Source organism: Pseudophryne corroboree, chromosome 1 (assembly GCF_028390025.1).
Source record: "Pseudophryne corroboree isolate aPseCor3 chromosome 1, aPseCor3.hap2, whole genome shotgun sequence".
NCBI classification, from domain to species: domain Eukaryota; kingdom Metazoa; phylum Chordata; class Amphibia; order Anura; family Myobatrachidae; genus Pseudophryne; species Pseudophryne corroboree.
In genome coordinates, this window is record NC_086444.1 from 937796705 (window position 1) to 937822388 (window position 25684).

Here is a 25684-nt window from a genome sequence, read left to right on the forward strand (position 1 = left end):
TTACACATTGCGGCAGCCAGTCCCCCTTTTTACACATTGCGGCAGCCGGGACCCCTTTTTACACATTGCGGCAGCCGGGACCCCTTTTTACACATTGCGGCAGACGGGACACCTTTTTACACATTGCGGCAGACGGGACACCTTTTTACACATTGCGGCAGATGGGACCCCTTTTTACACATTGCGGCAGCCAGTCCCCCTTTTTACACATTGCGGCAGCCGGGACCCCTTTTTACACATTGCGGCAGCCGGGACCCCTTTTTACACATTGCGGCAGACGGGACACCTTTTTACACATTGCGGCAGATGGGACCCCTTTTTACACATTGCGGCAGACGGGACCCCTTTTTACACATTGCGGCAGACGGGACCCCTTTTTACACATTGCGGCAGCCGGGACCCCTTTTTACACATTGCGGCAGATGGGACCCCTTTTTACACATTGCGGCAGACGGTGTCCCCCAGAGAGAGAGAGAGAGAGAGAAAGAGAGAGAAAGAGAAAGAGAGAGAGATATACTTACCTTCTCCCCGCTGACAGGCTCCTCGTGCAGCTTCCTCTCGGTGCAGGCATCCCAGCATCCACAGCAGCGCCAGGCAACCAATACGGAAGGAGAGGGGGATGCTGCAGCGGCGCTTACTACCAATCAAATAGCGCTGCTGCGGCTCCCTGCTCCCCCTCCCTCCTCCTGCCCGGTGCTGCTCTCTCCTCTAGCGCGGCTGCGGCGCACGGCGCAGAGACTTCAGAGGCGGCATGTAATGAGTCAATTTGACTCATTACATGCCGCTGGCCGTGCGCCCCCAGGGCAACTGCGCTGTGTGCCAAGCCCCCTTGGCACACACGTAGTTACGGCCCTGGTGTGTGTATACTAGATTCATGGATACTTAGAACTATGTTTGAAATTCACAGTTAAACGCAACTAATTTTATTCATTAAAAAATAGTCCATGTATACTTTTAGAACATATTTTCAACTTCTGACCTCCTGTTATCTGGTCGACAATCAAAAGGTCAACACTGTCAAAAGGTGTACAGGGTTAAAATGCCGACCGGGTCAAAAGGTTAACACAAATGTTGTAGAATTTTTTTTGGGGGTGTTATTTTGCGTTCTCAAACATTTATTACCCAGCTTGTTGAAATGCGTTCACTCGCCACGCTTTGGGCTCAGTGGCTCACTCCGCACTGCTCGCCACAAGGTTACTAAAGGTAATAGTTTGTGACATAGATAGTAAATTTGTTGAACTGCGTCCTCTTGCGGGATCGCTTCGCTATAATTATACTGATTTTCTTGACAAGCAAAACAATCATTCCCAATCTAAAACTGTAAAGATGTACAGACTACTGTAATAACAACATTCTCCTTTGCAGACAGAACTGTATTGAATTCTATGCAATGTTCTTGGTTGATCTTTGGGCTGCAGGCTACTTCTTTAATCAAGGTAAATTATTCATTATGTACATGTTTAGAGCTATGAGGATAAAGGGGCCACTTCTGAGTCACACACAAAGTGGCTGTATTTGGAGGTTCTGTACAGCTGACGCGGGAATTTATGTGTCTACAAGCAGGAAGTGCACCACCCGCTGTAACCATCATTAGTAATGGCACTTGCATCCATGCTAGGTGCAAGAGATCTGTCAGCACAAAGATCTGTCGGGTGGTATTCATGTGACCGCCGGTCAGCTGACCTACAGTCACATGACCTCCTCCACCAGCCCGACGGGTCACTATCCCGATGGTCGGCATGCCGACCAACAGGGACTATTTCCACTCGTGGGTGTCCACGACACCCATAGAGTGGGAATAGAACCCGTGGCGACCGCAGGTCGCCACCGAGCCCGCAGCGTGGTGAGCGCAGCGAGCCCGCAATGGGCTTGCTGCACTCGCCCCTCCCCGCCGGGATCCCGGCGTCGGTATGCTGCCGGGATCCCGGCGTCGGTAAGCTGACCGGCGGTCTCCTGACCGCCGGTCAGCAGTACTACACCCGATCTGTCTGATGGTCTATTTACTAAGCCTTGGATGGAGATAGAGTCACTGGAGATAAAGTACCAGCCAATCGGCTCCTAACTGCTATGCCACAGGCTGTGTTTGAAAAATGACAGGAGCTGATTGGCTTGTATTTTATCTCCAGTGACTTTATATCTATCCAAGGCTTAGTAAATAGACCCTTAACCCAGAATTAGCCCCATACTGTGCCTTAGTATAAGTCCTGATGTAATTCCATACTAATGCATGTGTAATACTGAAAGTTACAGGGGTGAGCAAAAAAAAAAAAAAAAACTCCCAGATTTTAAAGGTTAACAAAAAAGGCAAGGTAACAGCTATTCAAAATGTTAGTACGTAATCTGAAAGTGCATGCCATTCAGTTCCATACAAATTGGTTGTTATTCAGGCACTTAATGAATGCGACTGGGAGAACCAAATGACATGTTGTGAGGCTATCCTTCAGAATGTTCCTGTAAACTCTGTTCTGCCCACTTTCAGGATCGACTACATATGTGTATGACGAATAATGGCCACCAGCTGGACAATATTATAGTCAAAGCCAACTGAGAAAAAACTGTATTCCATGCACTATTAGATTATGTACTAACATTTTGAATAGCATTTATCAAGCCTGTATTGTTAACCTTTAACATCTGGGAGGTTTTTGTGACTCACCCTGTATGATGACCACACCGTGAAACAAAAATGTATTAGACGTGGCCAATTACATGTAGTTCTATAAGCATAGAAAACTACAATCTGCTTTTTTGTTGCCATTTTACCATGTGTTTGGCATGCTTACTTTTTGTTTTATTAGGATAAAGGAAAAATCTTGCACACCTGTATTTATTCAGATAATTCTATCAATCGTTGTGGAAGACAGTAGCGAGTCAGAAGATCTGGTTTCATCCTCTTATATGGGTTTCAACAGTGTGTATGAACAACGGTGGAGACTTATATTTTCCTTGTCAGTCTGTATGTCCTAAAATGGACATCATACTGAAAGACTGGGCCAGATTTAAGGGCCTATTTATCACTATTCGCATCCAGGATGCGGGTGACAGGTGATAAAATCGCCCAAACTCGCACTGTGATAATTGATTACCTCACAGGGATGTATCAATTATCGCATGCAGGGACCCCTAGCGATGACACTCCGCAGCATCATTGGGGTATTTTTCGGAAATAATACCCCGATGTCCTGCTGCACTTGCCGCTACCGCTGCCGCCCGGTCGACCCCCCCCCCAGATCAATATACTTACCAGTCCAGGGAGCCGGTCCGCGCTGATCCTGCTGGGTTGCCGGGCGTTGGATTGTGTGTGCTGCGGTGAGCCCCGGTGCTGTAAAGTGCGCTGCCGCTTTGCAGCGTCACCTTACTGCACCGGGCTCACATTGCAGCACATGGTGCCCAGCAGCGCTCAGCGGAACAGTGGACACCGGCTTAAACACAGGTAGGTGATAAAAGCTTCACAGGGCGCCACATAAATGAGTGGCGCCCTGGATGGACTTTGTCCCATGTGGCGCCCTGTGAAGCTTTTATCACCTACCTGTTTTTAAATTTGTCTTAGGTGTACTGGAGAGACACTTTTTCACGGTATTTGTTTTGTTGGGCTGCCTTGTCTGCGCATTTGTCTATTTTCACTCTTACTTTTTTCCATACCAGTGGATACCGGCTCCCTGGACAGGTGAGTATGTTTTGGGGTTTTTTTTTTTACTTTTTTCTTTTTACACTTTGATCAGCTTGTGTGTCCATCGGACACACATAGCTGATCACTGGAGCCGGGTCCTGCTCAGCTTTCTCTGCCAGGGGCAGAGAGAGCTGGACAAATGCCTCCCTATCGCAGTGCTGCCCTGTGATCTCGCCACCCTGAACTGGCGAGATTAGCACAGGGCACACTGCGTTATTTTTTTACATTTTTTTGTTGTTGTAAATTTGGCCACATCACATTTCCCATTGTAAGTATGGGGAATGCGATGTGGGTTACTAAAAAAAATGAATTAAAGGGTTTGGAGCAGTTTTTCATGAAAATGCCCTTTAATACATTCAGGTGATACTAAAATAATGTGAAAACGGTGTGAAAACACCCTTTTTCACAATATTTTAGTAAAAATAATGTTAATAAATAGACCCCTAAGGGCCACATGGACCTGGAGTTGAACATTCTAAAGGGCTTAATGTGAGAATTGCTGTCCCGCTTGAGTACACAGTGCAGTGTGGGCATGGTCAGCATCAAAGAGGGTATTAGCTTGGATTCAGCTTGGATTGCTGAAGTGCGGAAATCGCTAATCTGCAATTTCCACACTTCTACGCAACAGTCATGGCTTGATGGAGGGCAGCACGCAAGGCCGTTGCATTGCATGCATGGGAATAAATGTGTACATTCGCTGATATGCAGAGTTGCATACATATAAATTGCCACACGAGCCCCATCCACACAGTTATTGGAGTATCTATCATCACTCTATGAGCCTAATTCAGACCTGATCGCAGCAGCAAATTTGTTAGTTAATGGGTAAAACCATGTGCACTACTGGGGGGAGCAGATATAACATGTGCAGAGAGAGTTAGATTTGGGTGCGGTGTGTTCAAACTGAAATCTAAATTGCAGTGTAAAAATAAAGCAGACAGTATTTACCCTGCACAGAGACAATATAACCCACCCAAATCTGTCTCTCTCTGCACATGTTATATCTGCCCCCCCTGCAGTGCACATGGTTTTGCCCATTAGCTAACAAATGTGCTGCAGTGAACAGGCCTGAATTAGGCCCTGTGCCTGTTGAAAGAGATCCAACCGAAATAAGATTTATCTCTACATATACTCAACTTAGCATAGCCCAAAATTCTGCACATAAATCCACGTCTTGCCTTTGTTACAGCCCTGAGCCAATGTGCAAATGCCCTGCTATTACACAGATATGCCCATTTTGCCACAAGTGCAACTCAGATGTAAAACACCTGGAATCCCCTGTAACTGCCAGTTGCATTCACTTGGCTATAAGTTGCATTTGTCTGTCTGCAGAATGGAGTAGCGTGTACAGTACACCTGCATCAGCCCCTTAAGTTGCATACACAATGGCCGATATATCGTCCGTTCTATTGAAAAAAATGTGTACATTATGTACATGCTTGATTTCCATGTCCCTTCTGACATCACTTATCGGAAGTAGAGACTTGTCAAAACCTGTACTTAATCCCAGTTACAGAGGTTCTAAAGGCGGTCATCTCATTTATAGAGGTTAATAAACTGCACTAATCTCACTTAAAGAGATCCTAACAGCAATCATCTCAGTTATAGAGGTGGTTATTCCTAATAATCGAGAAAAATCAGTCTCAGTTATAGAGGTTTTTTGGTGCCAGAATGCTGGGACCTCACAATTACTCCCAGTAGTAGAGGTTTCCCACTTACCCAGGAGGTTTGACTGTATTAACACTTCTTTTATTGAAAGCATTATTACTTAGCAGCATTTTTTGCACACCTGCTTAAACCTTTTGCACTATCTTTGTGTGTGTATAAGTGCATACCTCCCAACTTTTGGTGCAGGGGATGCGGGACTTGCTGCGCCTGAGGCGCGTCCATCATACCACCCAACTGTCCCGATTTCAGCGGGACAATCCTGCTAATTGGACACTGTCCCTCTGTCCCTCCTGTGGGTCGCAGTGTCCCGCGAGTGGGGGGGCAGTTGGGAGATCCTGTGATCACCGCTGCTCTGCTTTGCAAAGCAGCCAGTGATCACACCGAATAGATGCCGTGCGCATGCGCACGGCATCTATCAGCACAAGGAGGGTAGCCGGGGGTTGTTCAGCAGCTCATGGAGCGCTGGACACGCCCCCAAAATGATGAAAACGGGGGTCGCTGCAATAGGCCACACCCCTTGCTGCGAGACCCCGCCCCCTTTGTCAAAGCTGCGTCCCTTTTTAGGGATGTTCCGATTCAAGAGGGACAGAAGTTGGGAGGTATGCGTCGATGGCCGGGAAAGGGGGTGGGGCCTCAGAAGGATTGGGCGTAGCCTCGGGTGGTGGGGCATGGCCTAGTGCCACAACCCCCTTTTTCATCAATCTGGGGGTGTGCCCAGCGCTCCCTGAGCAGCTGGGCAGTCCCCGTCTAACCCTCTCTGGCATCTATTCAGTGATCACCGGCTTTGCAGAGCAGCGGTGATCACTGGCTATCCCAACTTACCCCCCAAGGGACACTGCAACCTGCAGGAGGGACAGCGGGACAGTGTCCAGTTAGCAGGACTATCCTGCTGTATTCGTGACAGTTGGGAGGTATGAAAGTGCAGCCTCAAATAGACTGCAATAATCTATTATAAAGAGATGTCATTTCTTAAAACGTTAATATCCACAAGGTATGTGTGTTCCACATTGCTGGAAAATGTTTCTGTGATGTTTAGGTGATAAGTTACTTGTATATGTAAATGCTTCATATAAATATAAAATACATTTTTGGTACTTGCCTGTCGTTTCAGAGCTAGCATCGCTATTCGGATTGCTTTACATTTATGGGCGTCACCTGTACTTTGAGGGATATGTGCAGTCTTCTAAGGGCAGGTATGCTGGATCAGTCTCATGACTGAAGTAGAGAATTATACATTGTGAGACTGTAATCAATGTGGTGGCAGAGGAGAGTCTGTATGACTGGGGATGCAGTGAGTGTTGGGTGTGACCAGAGAGGGGATACATGTACTACAGGACTTATCCATGGGGTGCCCACAGGTAACTAATGCTGAAGATGCTCTCCTTAAATTCTTCACATAATTTATTAAATAAATGTATCCATTAACAAAGATAAATAAATTAAATATTAGCTTTATTAAGTCTACTGCATGTGTAACGAATGAAAGCATTTTTATATATTGCTGGAGGTCTCGCCATGTCTGCACCTTCCTGTGTTCATTGGCGTTTCTATCACAGGTGGAATGTGTGCGCACACTGAACCCATGTTGTTTTAATACCTTCTGGAGTCCTGCGATGGGCACTGCAGCCGCAGCAAAAAGCACCTTAAAAATGGCTGCCGCTCATGCGCAGTAGGTAATTAGTCTACGGACCATGGCAGGTGCCATGTTTCCGGAGACCTGCGCGTGCGCACTAGACTCCGGCACAATGCCAGAGCCTATGGCGCCGTGGAGATGAGGGGTCCACCCGGAGCCTGCATACTGGCCCTCTCCTCTCGTGAAAGGCCTCTGCCAGTGTTAGTTCAAATCAGTTTTGTAGCTTTTTAGTACTGAACCATACTTGCACTAAGACATCTCATAGTTAAGCCAGTGGGCCTGATCCCTGAAGTGGCACATAGCACATGCATCCCCATTATCTGCTCTCAGAGACACAGTAATCTGATGCAGGGTCTGCAAAGGTTAGTAGTCATTGCTGGTAGGTAAGGGGGGTGGCAAACCCGAGCGGGCATGTCGCTGAAAGTGGCTGTATCCAAACACTTACAGATGCTCACACAGGAGGCACTGGCATATTTATAATGAATGCAGGGTGCGCAGTGTGTGCCCCCCTGGACCCCAGGTTCCCGTGTGCACTGCACATTCTGCACCCATTATTTTTAATACTTACCTTCCGAGATCCCGTGGTGCAAAAGCAGCACTGCAGAAATCACTGGGAAAATGGTGCTGGGCCATTTTCCCACCATTTTCCCGTGTTTTGCGCATGCACAGTAGAAAAATGACTGGGAAAATGGCCACCGCATGATTTTCCCAGAGATCTGCGCATGTGCTGTAGCCTTTGGGACAGCGCTAGGGTCCCCTAGGGACCCTACTGCTCAGAGATAAGTGCTCCCGGTTAGAGTGGAGGGGGCCCAGACAGAGCCTGCACACAGGCCTACTCCTCTCTAGAAACACCATTGACAGGAGGCCTTGCCCAGATAGATAAACTGCACCCACCATAGGGCTGCTGCAAGTTTCCATAGTGGGACCGATGGTGCGTCTAAACTCTAAAGACAAACAGTGACGCTGGGAGTGGGTGTCTCAGTTCCTTACACATCAGAGATGGCATAAAGACACAGACTCAGAATCAGGCCCAGTGAGTATTTATGCTCTTGTAATGCATCTTTGAATAAATCTGACGCCGATACACTTGTGAGATAATCGGTGCTAACCTTTGATTTCGACTGCATCTGTGAGAGAAATCAAAGGATTATATGCACATTCTAGGTACCTTTTGACGCGATGCGCGGGTACGCCGGTCGAATCTCACGTCTCAAGATAGTATGTGCTGCACTTAATATTTATCAAATCGCAGTGCGATCGCATGTTTTTAAAAACACATGCTATATATCGCACTGCGATGTGCGATGGGCACCCGCCAGGAGCGGATGGAGGCTGCACCCACTCGGCAGTGACGTGCCCATCACGTGATTACCATGGTATCGCATGGTAATCACTTTGGCAGTTCAGGTGCGATTTCATCACACCTGAACTGCCGGTGTGTATGGGCACCATTACACACATACTGACACAATATACAATTAAAAAGCAACCTTTAGTTTATATATTATCTCCTCAGGCTAAAGACTTAAGTTGGCCTCTCCAGCTTTATGCCACATATGTAACTGAAGCCCTATGCACCCCCCTCCCAAGTCTCTTTCATCTCTGTTCTCCCTCTGTTTCTATCCATCACCTCCTCCCCCAACTCTGCCCCCTTCATCTCTCTCTCTCGCTTGCTCTTATGTCTGGAAAGTGAACAATGGCCCTCATTCCGAGTTGTTCGCTCGCAAGCTGCTTTTAGCAGCATTGCACACGCTAAGCCGCCGCCTACTAGGAGTGAATCTTAGCTTAGCAAAATTGCGAACGAAAGATTCTCTAAATTGCGAATAGAAATTTCTTAGCAGTTTCTGAGTAGCTCGACACTTACTCTGCCACTGCGATCAGTTCAGTCAGTTTCGTTCCTGGTTTGACGTCACAAACACACCCAGCATTCGCCCAGACACTCCCCCGTTTCTCCAGCCACTCCCGCGTTTTTCCCAGAAACTGCAGCGTTTTTTCACACACTCCCATAAAACGGCCAGTTTCCGCCCAGAAACACCCACTTCCTGTCAATCACATTACGATCACCAGAACGAAGAAAAAAACTTGTAATGCCGTGAGTAAAATACCAAACTTCTTAGCAAATTTACTTTGCGCAGTCGCAGTGCGAACATTGCGCATGCGCAATTAGCGGAAAATCGCTGCGATACAAAGAAAATTACCGAGCGAACAACTCGGAATGACCACCAATGAATCACAGAGAGCCGCTAAGTTTGTTATATGCACTTTTGAAAGAATATACACTATACATGCTTTTTAATCGGATTGTGAGAATTTTTTTTTCTTTTAAGTACTTTCCCTGTTGTGTGCCCCTAATTATACTGTTCACACACAGACATGTAATAGAATGCTTTAAAAATATAAGTGTTAATAGTTTATTTTGTATCAATTTACAAAATGCAAAGTGAATGCACAGAAGAGAAATCTAAATCAAATCAATATTTGATGTGACCACACTTTGCTTCAAAGCAGCATCAATTCTTCTAGGTACACATGCACACAGTTTTTTGAATGAACTCAGCAGGAAGGTTGTTCTGAACATCTTGGAGAACTTACCACAGGTCTTCTGTGGATGCAGGCTTGCGCAGATCCTTCTGTCTCTTCATGTAATCCCAGACAGACACAATGATGTTGAGTACCGGGGGCTGCTGGGCAGGCGCAATGGCTGCTGGGAGTGGCCAGCTCTGGCAGGGTCACACACACACTAATACACACTTGCAAACCCTCACACTCTCACCTGGCTGCAGAAGACCCAACTCCTGGCGCTGGATGCAGAAGACACAGTTTCAGAAGGTGAGTAATTACAGACTGATTAAGATCATTGGAAACTTCCAATTGTTTAATTAGTCCCTGTGATTTTACCTAAACATTAATCATTTTAGGAAAAATCAGACTTGCTCTCGGGGTGTGTGAAAATAGATGCGGCGATTTCAATTGAATACCAAAACCTCTACTGAAAGGATTCTTACTTTGCAGGATTTATTCCACACCTGCCTAAAACTTTTGCACAGGATTGTATAGTTGCTTCATTGTGGCATAGACACATCCTATAGGAGGAGTGGCTGTGTCTCAAGTTTGTTTTAGTCAATGCTGGGATGTACTGTATGATTATGAGGCATAAATGGAAGCAAATACTGTGCAAATTACCAGTAAGTATTGCTATGTGTAAGTGTGTCACACAAATCTTACACTCTCATTATTCTCTCTAGGATGAAGGGATTTGCTGTGAGCAAGATGGCACTGATTCTGCTACTGCTCCTATCTGTGACTGGAGTCACCAACAGCCTCTTAGACAAATACCTGCACATAAATCTTCTCAGTAGCATAAGCCACAGAGTACTGGGATAAGGAAGCAGGAAACTTTTTATGAACATATATATTTTCTTCATTTTTTTTCACTTTGTACTAATTTGTGGCAAATCTGATAATGGTTTTAGTGATAAATAATAAGGGTTAATACCAATGAAAGAAGGGGAGAAAGGATCATGGAAACATTACATTGGAGTGACAGAGACAAGATGTGTAAAATGATGTTTGGGGCCAAGTGCTCTCCACACAGATGAGTGACTCATTTCGAATTTGATAAGAAAAAGGTCTGGACCAACCATCTGCGAACTTGCCTGTTGTCCGTGTGTTCCAGCTCCTAATCGGAACATGAATTATTCATCTGTTGAACGTGCATGATAGTTACTAAGTCTCTTGTGACATTTTATTCTACCTCATGGACAGATGATTATGCTCTGCTGATGCTTGCATTGCCTTTTAAAGTCTTTATTCACAAGTCTTATTGTGGTTAAATTGGAAACTGACCCAGCCCACATTTATCCAGTGGATCCATGACCAGGACAAATGTATTTGGTTCTTTGAATGTTAATTTAAGAAATGAATCTTCATAAAGATGATGCTGTGACCAGGGCCGGTTCCGGAGCTTCTTGCGCCCCGGGTGGCATTAGGGGGCGTGGCTTCATACAGGGGGCGTGGTCAGTTACGCCCCCCTGTACTGTAGTAGGATGTGCGGTGCGCGATGACATAATCGCGCACCGCACAGCAAAGGTCCTTTCCACGAAGGATAACTAGACGCTACGCGTCTAGTTCCCTTCGTGGAGAGGACCTTTGCTGTGCGGTGCGCGATGACGTCAACGCGCACCGAACATCATTACAGTAAAGGTCCTCTCCACGAAGGGAAACTAGACGCGTAGCGTCTAGTTTCCCTTCACAACAGGCAGCCGACGAAGGGAAACTAGACGTTACGCGTCTAGTTTCCCTTCACAGCGGGCAGCGGGGAGCACAGCAGCAGCGGATCTTGCCATGATGCGGCGCCCCGGGCAAAAGTCCTGCTTGCCCGTGGCAAGATCCGCTACTGGCTGTGACTACAAACATCATGCCACCTTTTACCTAGTGCAGAATTATATACCCAGGCATTGCCTGTTACTCTCACAGAGAGGAAGTCAACCAGACATATACACTATTATTGTATAGTTGCTTATGTCAGCATGAATGAAGATTTTCTGTCGGAAGGGTATACGAACACTCCCAACATACAGAGCTGCTGTATGTATAGGCTTTCCATACAATCTCTTTAAACCAGGACACATTAATTACACAGGTTCTGTGGCTGGTTGACTTCAAACCTGCATTTCACCTGGTATTAATCAACAAGAGAACCTCTGTCCCGGTTTAAAGGGATAGTATGGCAAGCCTATATATGTATTATATACAGGGCGGCTACCTAAGGACTTGCTAGGGGCAGCACAGTTCTATGGAAGGAAAGAAAGAGGCTCCAGCAACTTAATCACTGGAGGGTTTTCTCTCCTTCATGACCAGACCAAGGGAATGTTTTGTCGAATTGTTGTTTTCACTATAAATATTTTTGCATTAGTCTGTATAACCAAATGTTATAATGATTGTTCAGGATTCCAGATAGATATTGCTTCCTCTTAGTAGTATACTGGAATATACATATTTTGTAAATGCATTATGTAGGAAAAATGGGTAACAAAATAATAGAAAAAAAAATACACAGTTTTGTGATTGTTCCCAATGCTACTTTTACGCTATTATTGCAGTTTAAGAAATTACCCAAAAATGTTACCAGCTACTTTTCCAGATAATAGGAAAACCAAATGACCTGACACAGTTATAGAGCTCAGAGGAAAACAGAACCAAGTCAGCTTTTTCTCCTGAAGGTCTAACACAGAGGTTCTCAAACTCGGTCCTCGGGGGCACACACGGTGCATGTTTTGCAGGTCTCCTCACAGAATCACAAGTGACATAATTAGCTCCACCTGTGGACCTTTTAAAATGTGTCAGTGAGTAATTAATACACCTGTGCACCTGCTGGGTTACCTGCAAAACATGCATTGTGTGTGCCCCCGAGGACAGAGTTTGAGAACCTCTGGTCTAACACAACTGTGTATCAGTGTGCAAAATCCATAGGGTGGCAGAAGTGTGAAAAGGTGTGAGAGTGGGAGGGCAAAGATTGGGGTGCTGGGGATTTTTCCAGTAGGTGTGGAACCAATTTACACTCGTGCAAAATGTGTTACTATTGGGAGACTTGGGAGAGCTTTTTTTTATATAAGAGAGATATGCCCATTTACTTCTCAGCTGTTTTACTGTTATCATTCATTTATATGGCTCCACTAGGATTGATTACGGTAATCAGTGATCTTTTACTGTAGAGCCAGAGTACAAATGGCTCTGCCCTGACGGTATCTGGTCTCTAGGTCGACAAGGCTTAGGTCGAGTGTCTAGGTCGACCACTATTGATCGACAGTAAGGTCGACGGGGACTCTAGGTCGACATGTTGTAGGTCAGCATGACAAAAGGTCGACATGAGTTTCAAAATTTTTTTTCTTCATTTTTTCATATTTTACGATCCACGTGGACTACTATTGGGAAAAGTAACCTGTGCTGAGCGCAGCAAGGCACCTTGCCCGAAGCATGGCAAGCTAAGCGAGCCATGCGAGGGGACACGGTGCACTAACTGGAGTTCCCGGTCACTTTACGAAGAAAACAACACCAAAAAAAGTGAAAAACCTCATGTCGACCTTATGTCATGTTGACCTAGTACATGTCGACAGAGTCCCTGTCGACCTAAAACCCATGTCCACCTACTTACTGTCGACCAATAGTTGTCGACCTAGACACTGTCCACCTAACTCTTGTCGACAATCCATACCACACCCGCCCTGACACAGTCACTTCCAGGCTGGAGGAAGTCTCAGTGATGTCATATTCATGGGTTTCCTCTATTAACCCCACTGGAATATGAAATCCTATGTACACGTGAGGAAATTAGTTAGAGGAGGCAGATCATTTTTACCAAAAGGTTATTGGTCACTTGATGGTGAATTATTAGGTGGAGCATGCGCAGATAACCCACTATCGGATTTGTATGTATCCATCGGTTTTGTGTACAAATCCAAGTCAGGCCCTCTGACCGAACATTTTACATTGTAGTACAACATGGTTCTGCCAAAATGCAAACGTCTACGTCTTACATTCTAGCTAGATTTACTGTAACTGTAAATAGACCTAAGGTTACTGATTGTGAGACCATTATAAATAGGCTGTAAGACAGAATTTTGTGGGCCCTAATGCTTCTGGAGACACCTCTCTCCACATTGGTTGTTCATTTTATGCCCCATAGAAGTTCACATTGTAACAGTGCCACCAGTTCATAGTATGTCTCATTGTATTCCCACCCAATTTACAATATGCCACATTGTAGTGCTGCCAGTACACACTATTCCACACAGGGAACAAACCGGCACTTGCCTGAGGGGATACAGTACCTCAAAATGCAGGATATTCCACTTTGAGTATAGATCTTCTTATTTAGGCACACAGACTCTATTTCTGTGACAGTCCTAATCTCCAAGCTCAATTCCCACCCCCCAGCTACACAAAGGTTGAAAACAAGGAGAAGGCTACGCTCTGACTGACTGTGCCGGGTTTACTGATTAGCTCAGCTGTGTCTGAGAGTGAGGCAGATGGATCATATCAGTGTGGAGCTTTACTAAGAGGGTGAGACACAGATAGGCACTGACGAGCCCCCCCAGACAATGGGGCAAACCCAATTTCTTAGCAGGCAATTTCAGGAGCTGTCTTCGGGGGCTACCTTAGCCTCTGGGCCTCATAGCAATGGCACCCCATGCACCTACTATAGCTACGCCCATGGCTGCAAGTGAGTGCGCAGCATATGAATACAAGTGATCTAAATATTAAATCAGGAGGAAAAAAAACAGCTCAAAGTTACTCGTCATTAAATTGACGTTTTTGTGGTTGAAAACAAAAAATAAAATGGCTAAAGTCTAGATAAAAACACTGGTTTTGGCACTCATCTCTATATATAATGCAGTATGGCATTTACTAGATAAGGCTACATCCACTCAGTGCCTATGGCAGCAGCTACTCCAGATACAGGTATGTGTCATGTTTGCTATATGCACCATGAAATGTTGACTCTTCTAAATGCCTATGGCTTGTATTTTCAAATTATGTTTGGGATCTGAAATGTGTGCATGCCTTTTATTATGTTTTCTAACAATGTTGTGAAATATGAAGTGTAAAGTCATATGTTAAAATTTGTGTGCATGCCTTTTATTATATTTTCTAACAATGTTGTGAAATATAAAGTGTAAAGTCATATGTTAAAATTTACATTACTACCGTTTATACTTTGATGTACATTTACATTGTTTAGGATAAATAAACATTTCTAACACTCAGTGTAACAATGATTTTTCCTGGAAATGTAATAGACACATGCACTTCAGAATAAGGAAATAAGTTGCACTACTCTTTGGCAGTAGATGTGATCAGTTTAAGTGTAGGAGATTCAAGCGATCACATGTTTAAGGTGCATTCAAATAGGGTCAGTGCTATTTTCAGTTGTTATTCTTCCCGCATACAGTAGCTGTCCATTCCCAGTTTGGGAACAGAGCTATAACAACCTGAAGTGATCCAATCAGATCAATGGGCAGTTAGCAGCAGCAGGAGACCTCTTGGGCTGGGTACATACTTTATCGACATATCTAACCACATACGGATCCGCTGACCGAGCAACAGACTCTAGTAAGCATATACACTTATTAATTGCCCCATTAGTATGTCTGAATATACATGACTAGTGGATGGACATTTAAAAATGCCCACACAGTTGCGATGTCATGGTCAGAGGCAGTGCCGTAACTAGGCATTTTAGCGCTGTGTGCAAGAAACGACATTGGCACCCCCCCCCCATGTAAGATAGGAGCAGTGCGCACCGTAGGCACGTGAAAAATATATAGGGGCGTGGCTTCATGGGGAAGGGGCGTGGCCACAAAATAATAGCAATTCATACTACGGTGCACAGTAGTCTCCATTATTCAAAGTACGCTGCACAGTAGCGCCACTACACCAGGTAGAGCCCCTTTTATACATTACAGCAGACAGCGTCCCCCTTTCTACACATTACAGCAGACAGTCCCCCTTCTTACACATTACGGCAGATAGCGTCCCCTTTTTACACATTACGGCAGACAGCGTCCCCTTTTTTACACATTACGGCAGACAGCGTCCCCTTTTTTACACATTACGGCAGACAGCGTCCCCTTTTTTACACATTGCACCAGCCAGGCCCCCTTTTTACATATTACGGCAGACGGTGTCCCCCTTTTAACACATTACAGCAGCCATCCCCCTTTTTACACATTGCGGCAGCCAGGCCCCCTTTTTACACATTGCAGCAGCCATGCCCCCTTTTTACACATTATGGCAGACGGTGTCCCCCTGAGAGAGAGAGAGAGAGAGAGATATACTTACCATCTCCCCGCTGACAGGCTCCTCGTGCTGGCAGCTCCCTCGGTGCAGGCATCGGACAAGGAGGAGGAGGTAGGGGGACTGGAGCTGCAACAACGTTATTTCATTGGTAGTAAGCGCCGCTGCAGCTGTCCCCTCTCCTTCCGTATTGGCTGCCTGGCGCTGCTGTGGATGCTGGGATGCGGTTCCTCCATCCCAGCATCCACAGCAGCGCCGGGCAGCCAATACGGAAGGAGAGGGGACTGCTGCAGCGGCGCTTACTACCAATGAAATAGCGCTGCTGCGGCTCCAGTCCCCCTCCCTCCTCCTCCGCTGCCCGGCGCTGCTCTCTCCTCTCCAGCTCGGCGCACGGCGCACACTGCATAGGCGGCATGTAATGAGTCAATTTGACTCATTACATGCCGCTGGCCGTGCGCCCTCAGGGCAACTGCGCTGTGTGCCAGGCACACCTGGCACACACGTAGTTACGGCCCTGGTCAGAGGCTGGCATATGGATCGGTCAGCAGGTCGGCCACACACACAAGCAGATGTACCAGGCTGCACTGCAGGGCTGATCTGATATGTTCACTGAACAACGTCGGTACTCTGCATCATTATTATATGCTCCTCAGCATGACCAGGATATTAGGTGAGAAAATCAAACCGGTAGTCTGATAAAAAAAAAAAACTAAAGAAAAGACCATGAGAGCGCTATTCACATCTGATGTGGATTTTATTTTAAATCTATAATAAATTTAGCACATTATGTACTTAATGCCGTCCGGCAATACATAAAAATACAGTATAAATCACAATACACAACTAAAAAAATGAATAATTATTCTCTAAAAAATTGATTTATGTACACATATGTAAATATCCGCTCCCACTCTATTGGGATCCCTCTCCTTGTTTGTTCAGCAACTATAACTTATATTAAATCCCAAGAGGAACAGATATTACACACATGACACATATTCAACAATATAGCTCTTATCCGGAATAACTGCTCATGGGCTTTTTTTGACCTCTCAGTCTATTACTATAGTATTAAAGTCCTTGTGTCAGTTCATCTGGTCAATTAGCACATGTATTAGTAGCAATGATGGGAGCAACACCTTGCTTGCAGCTTATTAGTAATATGGTTAGAGCAGTTCATGCAAAGCTGATTAGAAACAACAGTCGATGTACTGCAGTTAATGGTAAATAAACATTAGTAGTGTACCGTACAAGAGCCTCTATTCAATCACAGTGCATGTGATAATCCTCCTGGTTAGTTCGCCCGCAGGTGACCTATTAAGAAGTGGAACACATATCCTGCTTGAGACCACGGTAAACTTGCTCGTCCTCCCGGCCGATGCTCACACTTACGACCTTATCCGGAGTCCGTGGATGTACGATAATGAAAGCCTACTCGCAAGCATGACACTGAGGAAGCCGCCGATGCTTGCGAGTAGGCAGAGAAACGTGTCTGTCAGTACTATTGCCCACACACTACAGCGGACGAACATCCACCAGCTGGTCGGCACAATTACAGTCCCGCAGCACGGGAACGCTTTTATTATCGTACATCCACAGACTCCGGATAAGGTCGTAAGTGTGAGCATCGGCCGGGAGGACGAACAAGGACATCGACTGTTGTTTCTAATCAGCTGTGCATGAACTGCTCTAACCATATTACTAATATGCTGCAAGCAAGGTGTTGCTCCCATCATTGCTACTAATACATGTGCTAATTGACCAGATGAACTGACACAAGGACTTTAATACTATAGTAATAGACTGAGAGGTCAAAAAAAGCCCATGAGCAGTTATTCCGGATAAGAGCTACATTGTTGAATGTGTGTCATGTGTGTAATATCTGTTCCTCTTGGGATTTAATATAAGTTATACTTGCTGAACAAACAAGGAGAGGGATCCCAATAGAGTGGGAGCGGATATTTACATATGTGTACATAAATCAATTTTTTAGAGAATAATTATTAATTTTTTTAGTTGAGTATTGTGATTTATACTGTATTTTTATGTATTGCCGGCCGGCATTAAGTACATAATGTGCTAAATTATTATAGATTTAAAATAAATTCCACATCAGATGTGAATAGCGCTCTCTTGGTTGTCTTTTCTTTAGTTTCATTTATAGGGGTATAAAAACCAATTGCCCCTGAGAGAGCTGCATACATATCTGTACAAATCACAGCGCCAGGAATTGTTTGTTTAGTCTGATAAAAAGCTTTTCCTAGTTCCCTATCCCTAGAAAATACAGGGGCTAATTCAGACCTGATCGTAGATGTGGTAAATATAGCACATCTACGATCAGTCACACTGACATGCGGGGGGACGCCCAGCACAGGGCTAGGCCACCCCGCATGTCAGGCACTGCCCCATCGCACAAGTACAAAAGCATCTCACAGCGGCAATGCTTTTGTACTTCAGTAGTAGATCCCAGACAGCGCAGCTCCTCATGCTGGCAGGGAGCTACTCGTCGCTGCCCGGGTCACAGCGGCTGCGTGTGACGTCACGCAGCCGCTGAAACCTGCCTCCCCCCCACAAGTTCCGGGCACGCCTGTGTTGCCCAGACCGCGCCACCTAAACAGCGGTTAAACGCCGCCGACCCGCCCCCTCCTTGCCCAGCAACCGCCTCTGCCTGTCAATAAGGCAGAGGCGATCGCAGGGCTACGACAGCCGTCGGCTGTGTTCCATGCGCCGGCGCACTGTGGCGCCGGCGAATGCGCAATTCAGACCTGACCGCTGCTGATCAGCACTGATCAGGTCTGAATCAGCCCCACAGTCTAATGCTGATGCCCTAGGGCTGGTTAGCATTGTGGCATGGGAACCTCATCCTGCTGATTACCTGTTATTATGCCATCAGCACATTTTAGAAGTCTACACAATTTTTGTCCCCCTGATTTCAGACTAGGCTTGCATTATTACAGGTGGTTTCATTTATTTGTACTGGTGAGTATGCTTGTTCCAATTATTTATTTCAGCCTGTATTAGGTCAGTGCTCCTTAGAGGCATATATGTTGCTGCCGCCACTGTAAAACGGCGTGTAATGTGCGTGAAATGCCCTTTCTGTTGTTGGGGTACCCCTTCCCTCCTTGTGCCTACCTCCTTTAGTGTATTAAGTCGTACTTTATGGTTGCAGATGTGTTGTCAATCTAATACTTTAGAGAGCACAATTAGAATGGTAGATAGCAAGAATACTGGCCCTCATTCCGAGTTGTTCGCTCGGTAAATTTCATCGCATCGCAGCGATTTTCCGCTTAGTGCGCATGCGCAATGTCCGCACTGCGACAAGTAAATTTGCTATGAAGTTAGGATTTTTACTCACGGCTTTTTCTTCGCTCAGGCGATCGTAGTGTGATTGACAGGAAATGGGTGTTTCTGGGCGGAAACAGGCCGTTTTATGGGCGTGTGGGAAAAAACGCTACAGTTTCCGGAAAAAACGCAGGAGTGGCTGGAGAAACGGGGGAGTGTCTGGGCGAACGCTGGGTGTGTTTGTGACGTCAAACCAGGAACGACAAGCACTGAACTGATCGCAGATGCCGAGTAAGTCTGAAGCTACTCTGAAACTGCTAAGAAGTTTGTAATCGCAATATTGCGAATACGTCGTTCGCAATTTTAAGATGCTAAGATTCACTCCCAGTAGGCGGCGGCTTAGCGTGAGCAACTCTGCTAAAATCGCCTTGCGAGCGAACAACTCGGAATGACCTCCACTGTAGTATAATAAAACCAGCACAAAAAATAAAAAAGTGAAATGTGTTTTATTTTATTAGGCACTATCTTGTATATAATGCATAAATAATAAGATTTTACTTACCGATAAATCTATTTCTCGGAGTCCGTAGTGGATGCTGGGGTTCCTGAAAGGACCATGGGGAATAGCGGCTCCGCAGGAGACAGGGCACAAAAAGTAAAGCTTTTTCCGATCAGGTGGTGTGCACTGGCTCCTCCCCCTATGACCCTCCTCCAGACTCCAGTTAGGTACTGTGCCCGGACGAGCGTACACAATAAGGGAGGATTTTGAATCCCGGGTAAGACTCATACCAGCCACACCAATCACACCGTATAACTTGTGATCTGAACCCAGTTAACAGTATGATAACAGCGGAGCCTCTGAAAGATGGCTTCCTTCAACAATAACCCGAATTAGTTAACAATAACTATGTACAATTTATGCAGATAATCCGCACTTGGGATGGGCGCCCAGCATCCACTACGGACTCCGAGAAATAGATTTATCGGTAAGTAAAATCTTATTTTCTCTATCGTCCTAGTGGATGCTGGGGTTCCTGAAAGGACCATGGGGATTATACCAAAGCTCCCAAACGGGCGGGAGAGTGCGGATGACTCTGCAGCACCGAATGAGAGAACTCCAGGTCCTCCTTAGCCAGAGTATCAAATTTGTAAAATTTTACAAACGTGTTCTCCCCTGACCACGTAGCTGCTCGGCAAAGTTGTAATGCCGAGACCCCTCGGGCAGCCGCCCAAGATGAGCCCACCTTCCTTGTGGAGTGGGCCTTTACAGATTTAGGCTGTGGCAGGCCTGCCACAGAATGTGCAAGTTGGATTGTGCTACAGATCCAACGAGCAATCGTCTGCTTAGACGCCGGAGCACCCATCTTGTTGGGTGCATACAATATAAACAACGAGTCAGATTTTCTGACTCCAGCTGTCCTTGCAATATATATTTTTAATGCTCTGACAACGTCCAGTAACTTGGAGTCCTCCAAGTCACTTGTAGCCGCAGGCACTACAATAGGCTGGTTCAGATGAAATGCTGACACCACCTTAGGGAGAAAATGCGGACGAGTCCGCAGTTCTGCCCTGTCCGAATGGAAAATCAGATATGGGCTTTTGTAAGATAAAGCTGCCAATTCTGACACTCTCCTGGCAGAAACCAGGGCTAGAAGCATGGTCACTTTCCATGTGAGATATTTCAAATCCACCTTTTTTAGTGGTTCAAACCAATGAGATTTTAGGAAATCCAAAACCACATTGAGATCCCACGGTGCCACTGGAGGCACCACAGGAGGCTGTATATGCAGCACTCCCTTAACAAAGGTCTGGACTTCAGGGACTGAAGCCAATTCTTTTTGAAAGAAAATCGACAGGGCCGAAATTTGAACCTTAATAGATCCCAATTTGAGACCCATTGACAATCCTGATTGCAGGAAATGTAGGAATCGACCCAGTTGAAATTCCTCCGTCGGAGCACTCCGATCTTCGCACCACGCAACATATTTTCGCCAAATTCTGTGATAATGTTGCACGGTTACTTCCTTCCTTGCTTTAATCAAAGTAGGAATGACTTCTTCCGGCATGCCTTTTTCCTTTAGGATCCGGCGTTCAACCGCCATGCCGTCAAACGCAGCCGCGGTAAGTCTTGAAACAGACAGGGACCCTGCTGAAGCAAGTCCCTCCTTAGAGGTAGAGGCCACGGATCTTCCGTGATCATCTCTTGAAGTTCCGGGTACCAAGTCCTTCTTGGCCAATCCGGAACCACTAGTATCGTTCTTACGCCTCTTTGCCGTATAATTCTCAATACTTTTGGTATGAGAGGCAGAGGAGGAAACACATACACCGACTGGTACACCCAAGGCGTTACCAGCGCGTCCACAGCTATTGCCTGCGGATCTCTTGACCTGGCGCAATACCTGTCCAGTTTTTTGTTGAGGCGAGACGCCATCATGTCCACCATTGGTCTTTCCCAACGGGTTACCAGCATGTGGAAGACTTCTGGATGAAGTCCCCACTCTCCCGGGTGAAGATCGTGTCTGCTGAGGAAGTCTGCTTCCCAGTTGTCCACTCCCGGGATGAACACTGCTGACAGTGCTATCACATGATTCTCTGCCCAGCGAAGAATCCTTGCAGCTTCTGCCATTGCACTCCTGCTTCTTGTGCCGCCCTGTCTGTTCACATGGGCGACTGCCGTGATGTTGTCCGACTGGATCAACACCGGTTTTCCCTGAAGCAGAGGTTCTGCCTGGCTTAGAGCATTGTATATTGCTCTTAGTTCCAGAATGTTTATGTGAAGAGACGTTTCCAGGCTCGTCCATACTCCCTGGAAGTTTCTTCCTTGTGTGACTGCTCCCCAGCCTCTCAGGCTGGCGTCCGTGTTCACCAGGATCCAATCCTGTATGCCGAATCTGCGGCCCTCCAATAGATGAGCACTCTGCAACCACCACAGAAGAGACACCCTTGTCCTTGGAGACAGGGTTATCCGCAGGTGCATCTGAAGATGCGACCCTGACCATTTGTTCAACAGATCCCTTTGGAAAATTCTTGCGTGGAATCTGCCGAATGGAATTGCTTCGTAAGAAGCCACCATTTTTCCCAGGACTCTTGTGCATTGATGTACAGACACCTTTCCTGGTTTTAGGAGGTTCCTGACAAGCTCGGATAACTCCTTGGCTTTTTCCTCCGGGAGAAAAACCTTTTTCTGAACCGTGTCCAGAATCATCCCTAGGAACAGCAGACGAGTTGTCGGCATTAACTGGGATTTTGGAATATTCAGAATCCACCCGTGCTGTTTTAGCACTTCTTGAGACAGTGCTAATCCCATCTCTAGCTGTTCTCTGGACCTCGCCCTTATTAGGAGATCGTCCAAGTATGGGATAATTAATACGCCTTTTCTTCGAAGAAGAATCATCATCTCGGCCATTACCTTTGTAAAGATCCGAGGTGCCGTGGACAATCCGAACGGCAGCGTCTGAAACTGATAGTGACAGTTTTGTACAACGAACCTGAGGTACCCCTGGTGTGAGGGGTAAATTGGAACGTGGAGATACGCATCCTTGATGTCCAAGGATACCATAAAGTCCCCCTCTTCCAGGTTCGCTATCACTGCTCTGAGTGACTCCATTTTGAACTTGAACTTCTTTATGTACAGGTTCAAGGACTTCAGATTTAGAATAGGCCTTACCGAGCCATCCGGCTTCGGTACCACAAAAAGAGTGGAATAATACCCCTTCCCTTGTTGCAGAAGAGGTACCTTGACTATCACCTGCTGAGAGTACAGCTTGTGAATGGCTTCCAAAACCGTCTCCCTTTCGGAGGGGGACGTTGGTAAAGCAGACTTCAGGAAACGGCGAGGTGGATCTGTCTCTAATTCCAACCTGTATCCCTGAGATATTATCTGCAGGATCCAGGGATCTACTTGCGAGTGAGCCCACTGCGCGCTGTAATTTTTGAGACGACCCCCCCCCGTCCCCGAGTCCGCTTGAGAAGCCCCAGCGTCATGCTGAGGCTTTTGTAGAAGCCGGGGAGGGCTTCTGATCCTGGGAAGGAGCTGCGTGTTGCTGTCTCTTCCCTCGACCTTTGCCTCGTGGCAGATATGAATAGCCCTTTGCTCTCTTATTTTTAAAGGAACGAAAGGGCTGCGGTTGAAAAGTCGGTGCCTTTTTCTGTTGGGGAGTGACTTGAGGTAGAAAGGTGGATTTCCCGGCTGTAGCCGTGGCCACCAAATCTGATAGACCGACTCCAAATAACTCCTCCCCTTTATACGGCAAAACTTCCATATGCCGTTTTGAATCCGCATCGCCTGTCCACTGTCGCGTCCATAAAGCTCTTCTGGCCGAAATGGACATAGCACTTACCCGTGATGCCAGTGTGCATATATCCCTCTGTGCATCACGCATATAAAGAAATGCATCCTTTATTTGTTCTAACGACAGTAAAATATTGTCCCTGTCCAGGGTATCAATATTTTCAATCAGGGATTCTGACCAAACTACCCCCGCACTGCCCATCCAGGCAGTCGCTACAGCTGGTCGTAGTATAACACCTGCATGAGTGTATATACTTTTTTGGATATTTTCCATCCTCCTATCTGATGGATCTTTAAGTGCGGCCGTCTCAGGAGAGGGTAACGCCACTTGTTTAGATAAGCGTGTTAGCGCCTTGTCCACCCTAGGAGGTGTTTCCCAGCGCTCCCTAACCTCTGGCGGGAAAGGGTATAATGCCAATAATTTCTTTGAAATTATCAGCTTTTTATCAGGGGCAACCCACGCTTCATTACACACGTCATTTAGTTCTTCTGATTCAGGAAAAACTATAGGTAGTTTTTTCATACCCCACATAATACCCTGTTTAGTGGTACCTGTAGTATCAGCTAAATGTAACGCCTCCTTGATTGCCAAAATCATATAACGTGTGGCCCTACTGGAAAATACGGTTGATTCGTCACCGTCACCACTGGAGTCATCGCCTGTGTCTGGGTCTGTGTCGACCGACTGAGGCAAAGGGCGTTTCACAGCCCCTGACGGTGTTTGAGTCGCCTGGACAGGCACTAATTGATTGTCCGGCCGTCTCATGTCGTCAAACGACTGCTTTAGCGTGTTGACACTATCCCGTAGTTCCATAAATAAAGGCATCCATTTTGGTGTCGACTCCCTAGGGGGTGACATCCTCATATTTGGCAATTGCTCCGCCTCCACACCAATATCGTCCTCATACATGTCGACACATACGTACCGACACACAGCAGACACACAGGGAATGCTCCTAACGAAGACAGGACCCACTAGCCCTTTGGGGAGACAGAGGGAGAGTTTGCCAGCACACACCAAAAGCGCTATATATATATCAGGGATAGCCTTATAATAAGTGCTCCCTTATAGCTGCTTTGTTATATCAAAATATCGCCATAAATGTGCCCCCCCCTCTCTGTTTTACCCTGTTTCTGTAGTGCAGTGCAGGGGAGAGACTTAGGAGCCGTCCTGACCAGCGGAGCTGTGAGAGGAAATGGCGCCGTGTGCTGAGGAGATAGGCCCCGCCCCTTTTCCGGCGGGCTCGTCTCCCGCTATTTAGAAAAATTAGGCAGGGGTTAAATATCTCCATATAGCCTCTAGGGCTATATGTGAGGTATTTTTAGCCTTTATAGGTACTCATTTGCCTCCCAGGGCGCCCCCCTTCCAGCGCCCTACACCCTCAGTGACTGCCGTGTGAAGTGTGCTGAGAGGAAAATGGCGCACAGCTGCAGTGCTGTGCGCTACCTTTAGAAGACTGCAGGAGTCTTCAGCCGCCGATTCTGGACCTCTTCTGATTTCAGCATCTGCAAGGGGGCCGGCGGCGTGGCTCCGGTGACCATCCAGGCTGTACCTGTGATCGTCCCTCTGGAGCTTGATGTCCAGTAGCCAAGAAACCAATCCATCCTGCACGCAGGTGAGTTGACTCCTTCTCCCCTCAGTCCCTCGCTGCAGTGATCCTGTTGCCAGCAGGAATCACTGTAAAATAAAAAACCTAGCTAAACTTTCTCTAAGCAGCTCTTTAGGAGAGCCACCTAGATTGCACCCTTCTCGGCCGGGCACAAAAATCTAACTGGAGTCTGGAGGAGGGTCATAGGGGGAGGAGCCAGTGCACACCACCTGATCGGAAAAAGCTTTACTTTTTGTGCCCTGTCTCCTGCGGAGCCGCTATTCCCCATGGTCCTTTCAGGAACCCCAGCATCCACTAGGACGATAGAGAAATGTAGAAAATACGAGGGTGGTTCAATAAATAAGGTAAAAGACCTCATTGCGTAGATTATTCATCTCGTAAATATACGCAGTGCTCGAAGTGGGGTGGTATACAGAGGTATGGCACACCACCACTTCAAGTACTGGGCATAACAGTTTCCCTGCACAGCTGTGAAACTGACTCACAGCCATGCACACTGTTGGCAGTTCTGCTCAGTGCGTGTACTGAGGACACTGACAATCCCCCTTTTTTCTCATTGGTAGAGAGAGGGCGAGGGATGCATCAAGCTGTAAAATATGGCCAAACCTCTGAAAAAGCCGTTGTCCAATGCAATAGATTCCGGGACTTGGATGCAGTAGGCAACGCCATCTTTAGATGGTGTTGCCCTATAGAAGCCTATGGGCTTCTTTCGCATTTCCCAGCTGAAATGGATC

At 46.5% G+C, this 25684-nt stretch overlaps 1 protein-coding gene across 1 annotated transcript in view; it reads left to right on the forward strand.

Annotated features, from left to right (window-relative positions):
* LOC134971382 (microsomal glutathione S-transferase 2-like) overlaps window positions 1-11028 on the forward strand; it is a 54494-nt gene extending 43466 nt beyond the window's left edge. The window contains exons 3-5 of the mRNA XM_063946495.1: window positions 1366-1436; window positions 6450-6531; window positions 10217-11028. Coding sequence (XP_063802565.1) covers window positions 1366-1436; window positions 6450-6531; window positions 10217-10355 — 292 coding nt within the window. The 3' untranslated portion in view covers window positions 10356-11028. The remainder of the gene's footprint in view (window positions 1-1365; window positions 1437-6449; window positions 6532-10216) is intronic.
* The last annotated feature ends 14656 nt before the right edge of the window (window positions 11029-25684 follow it).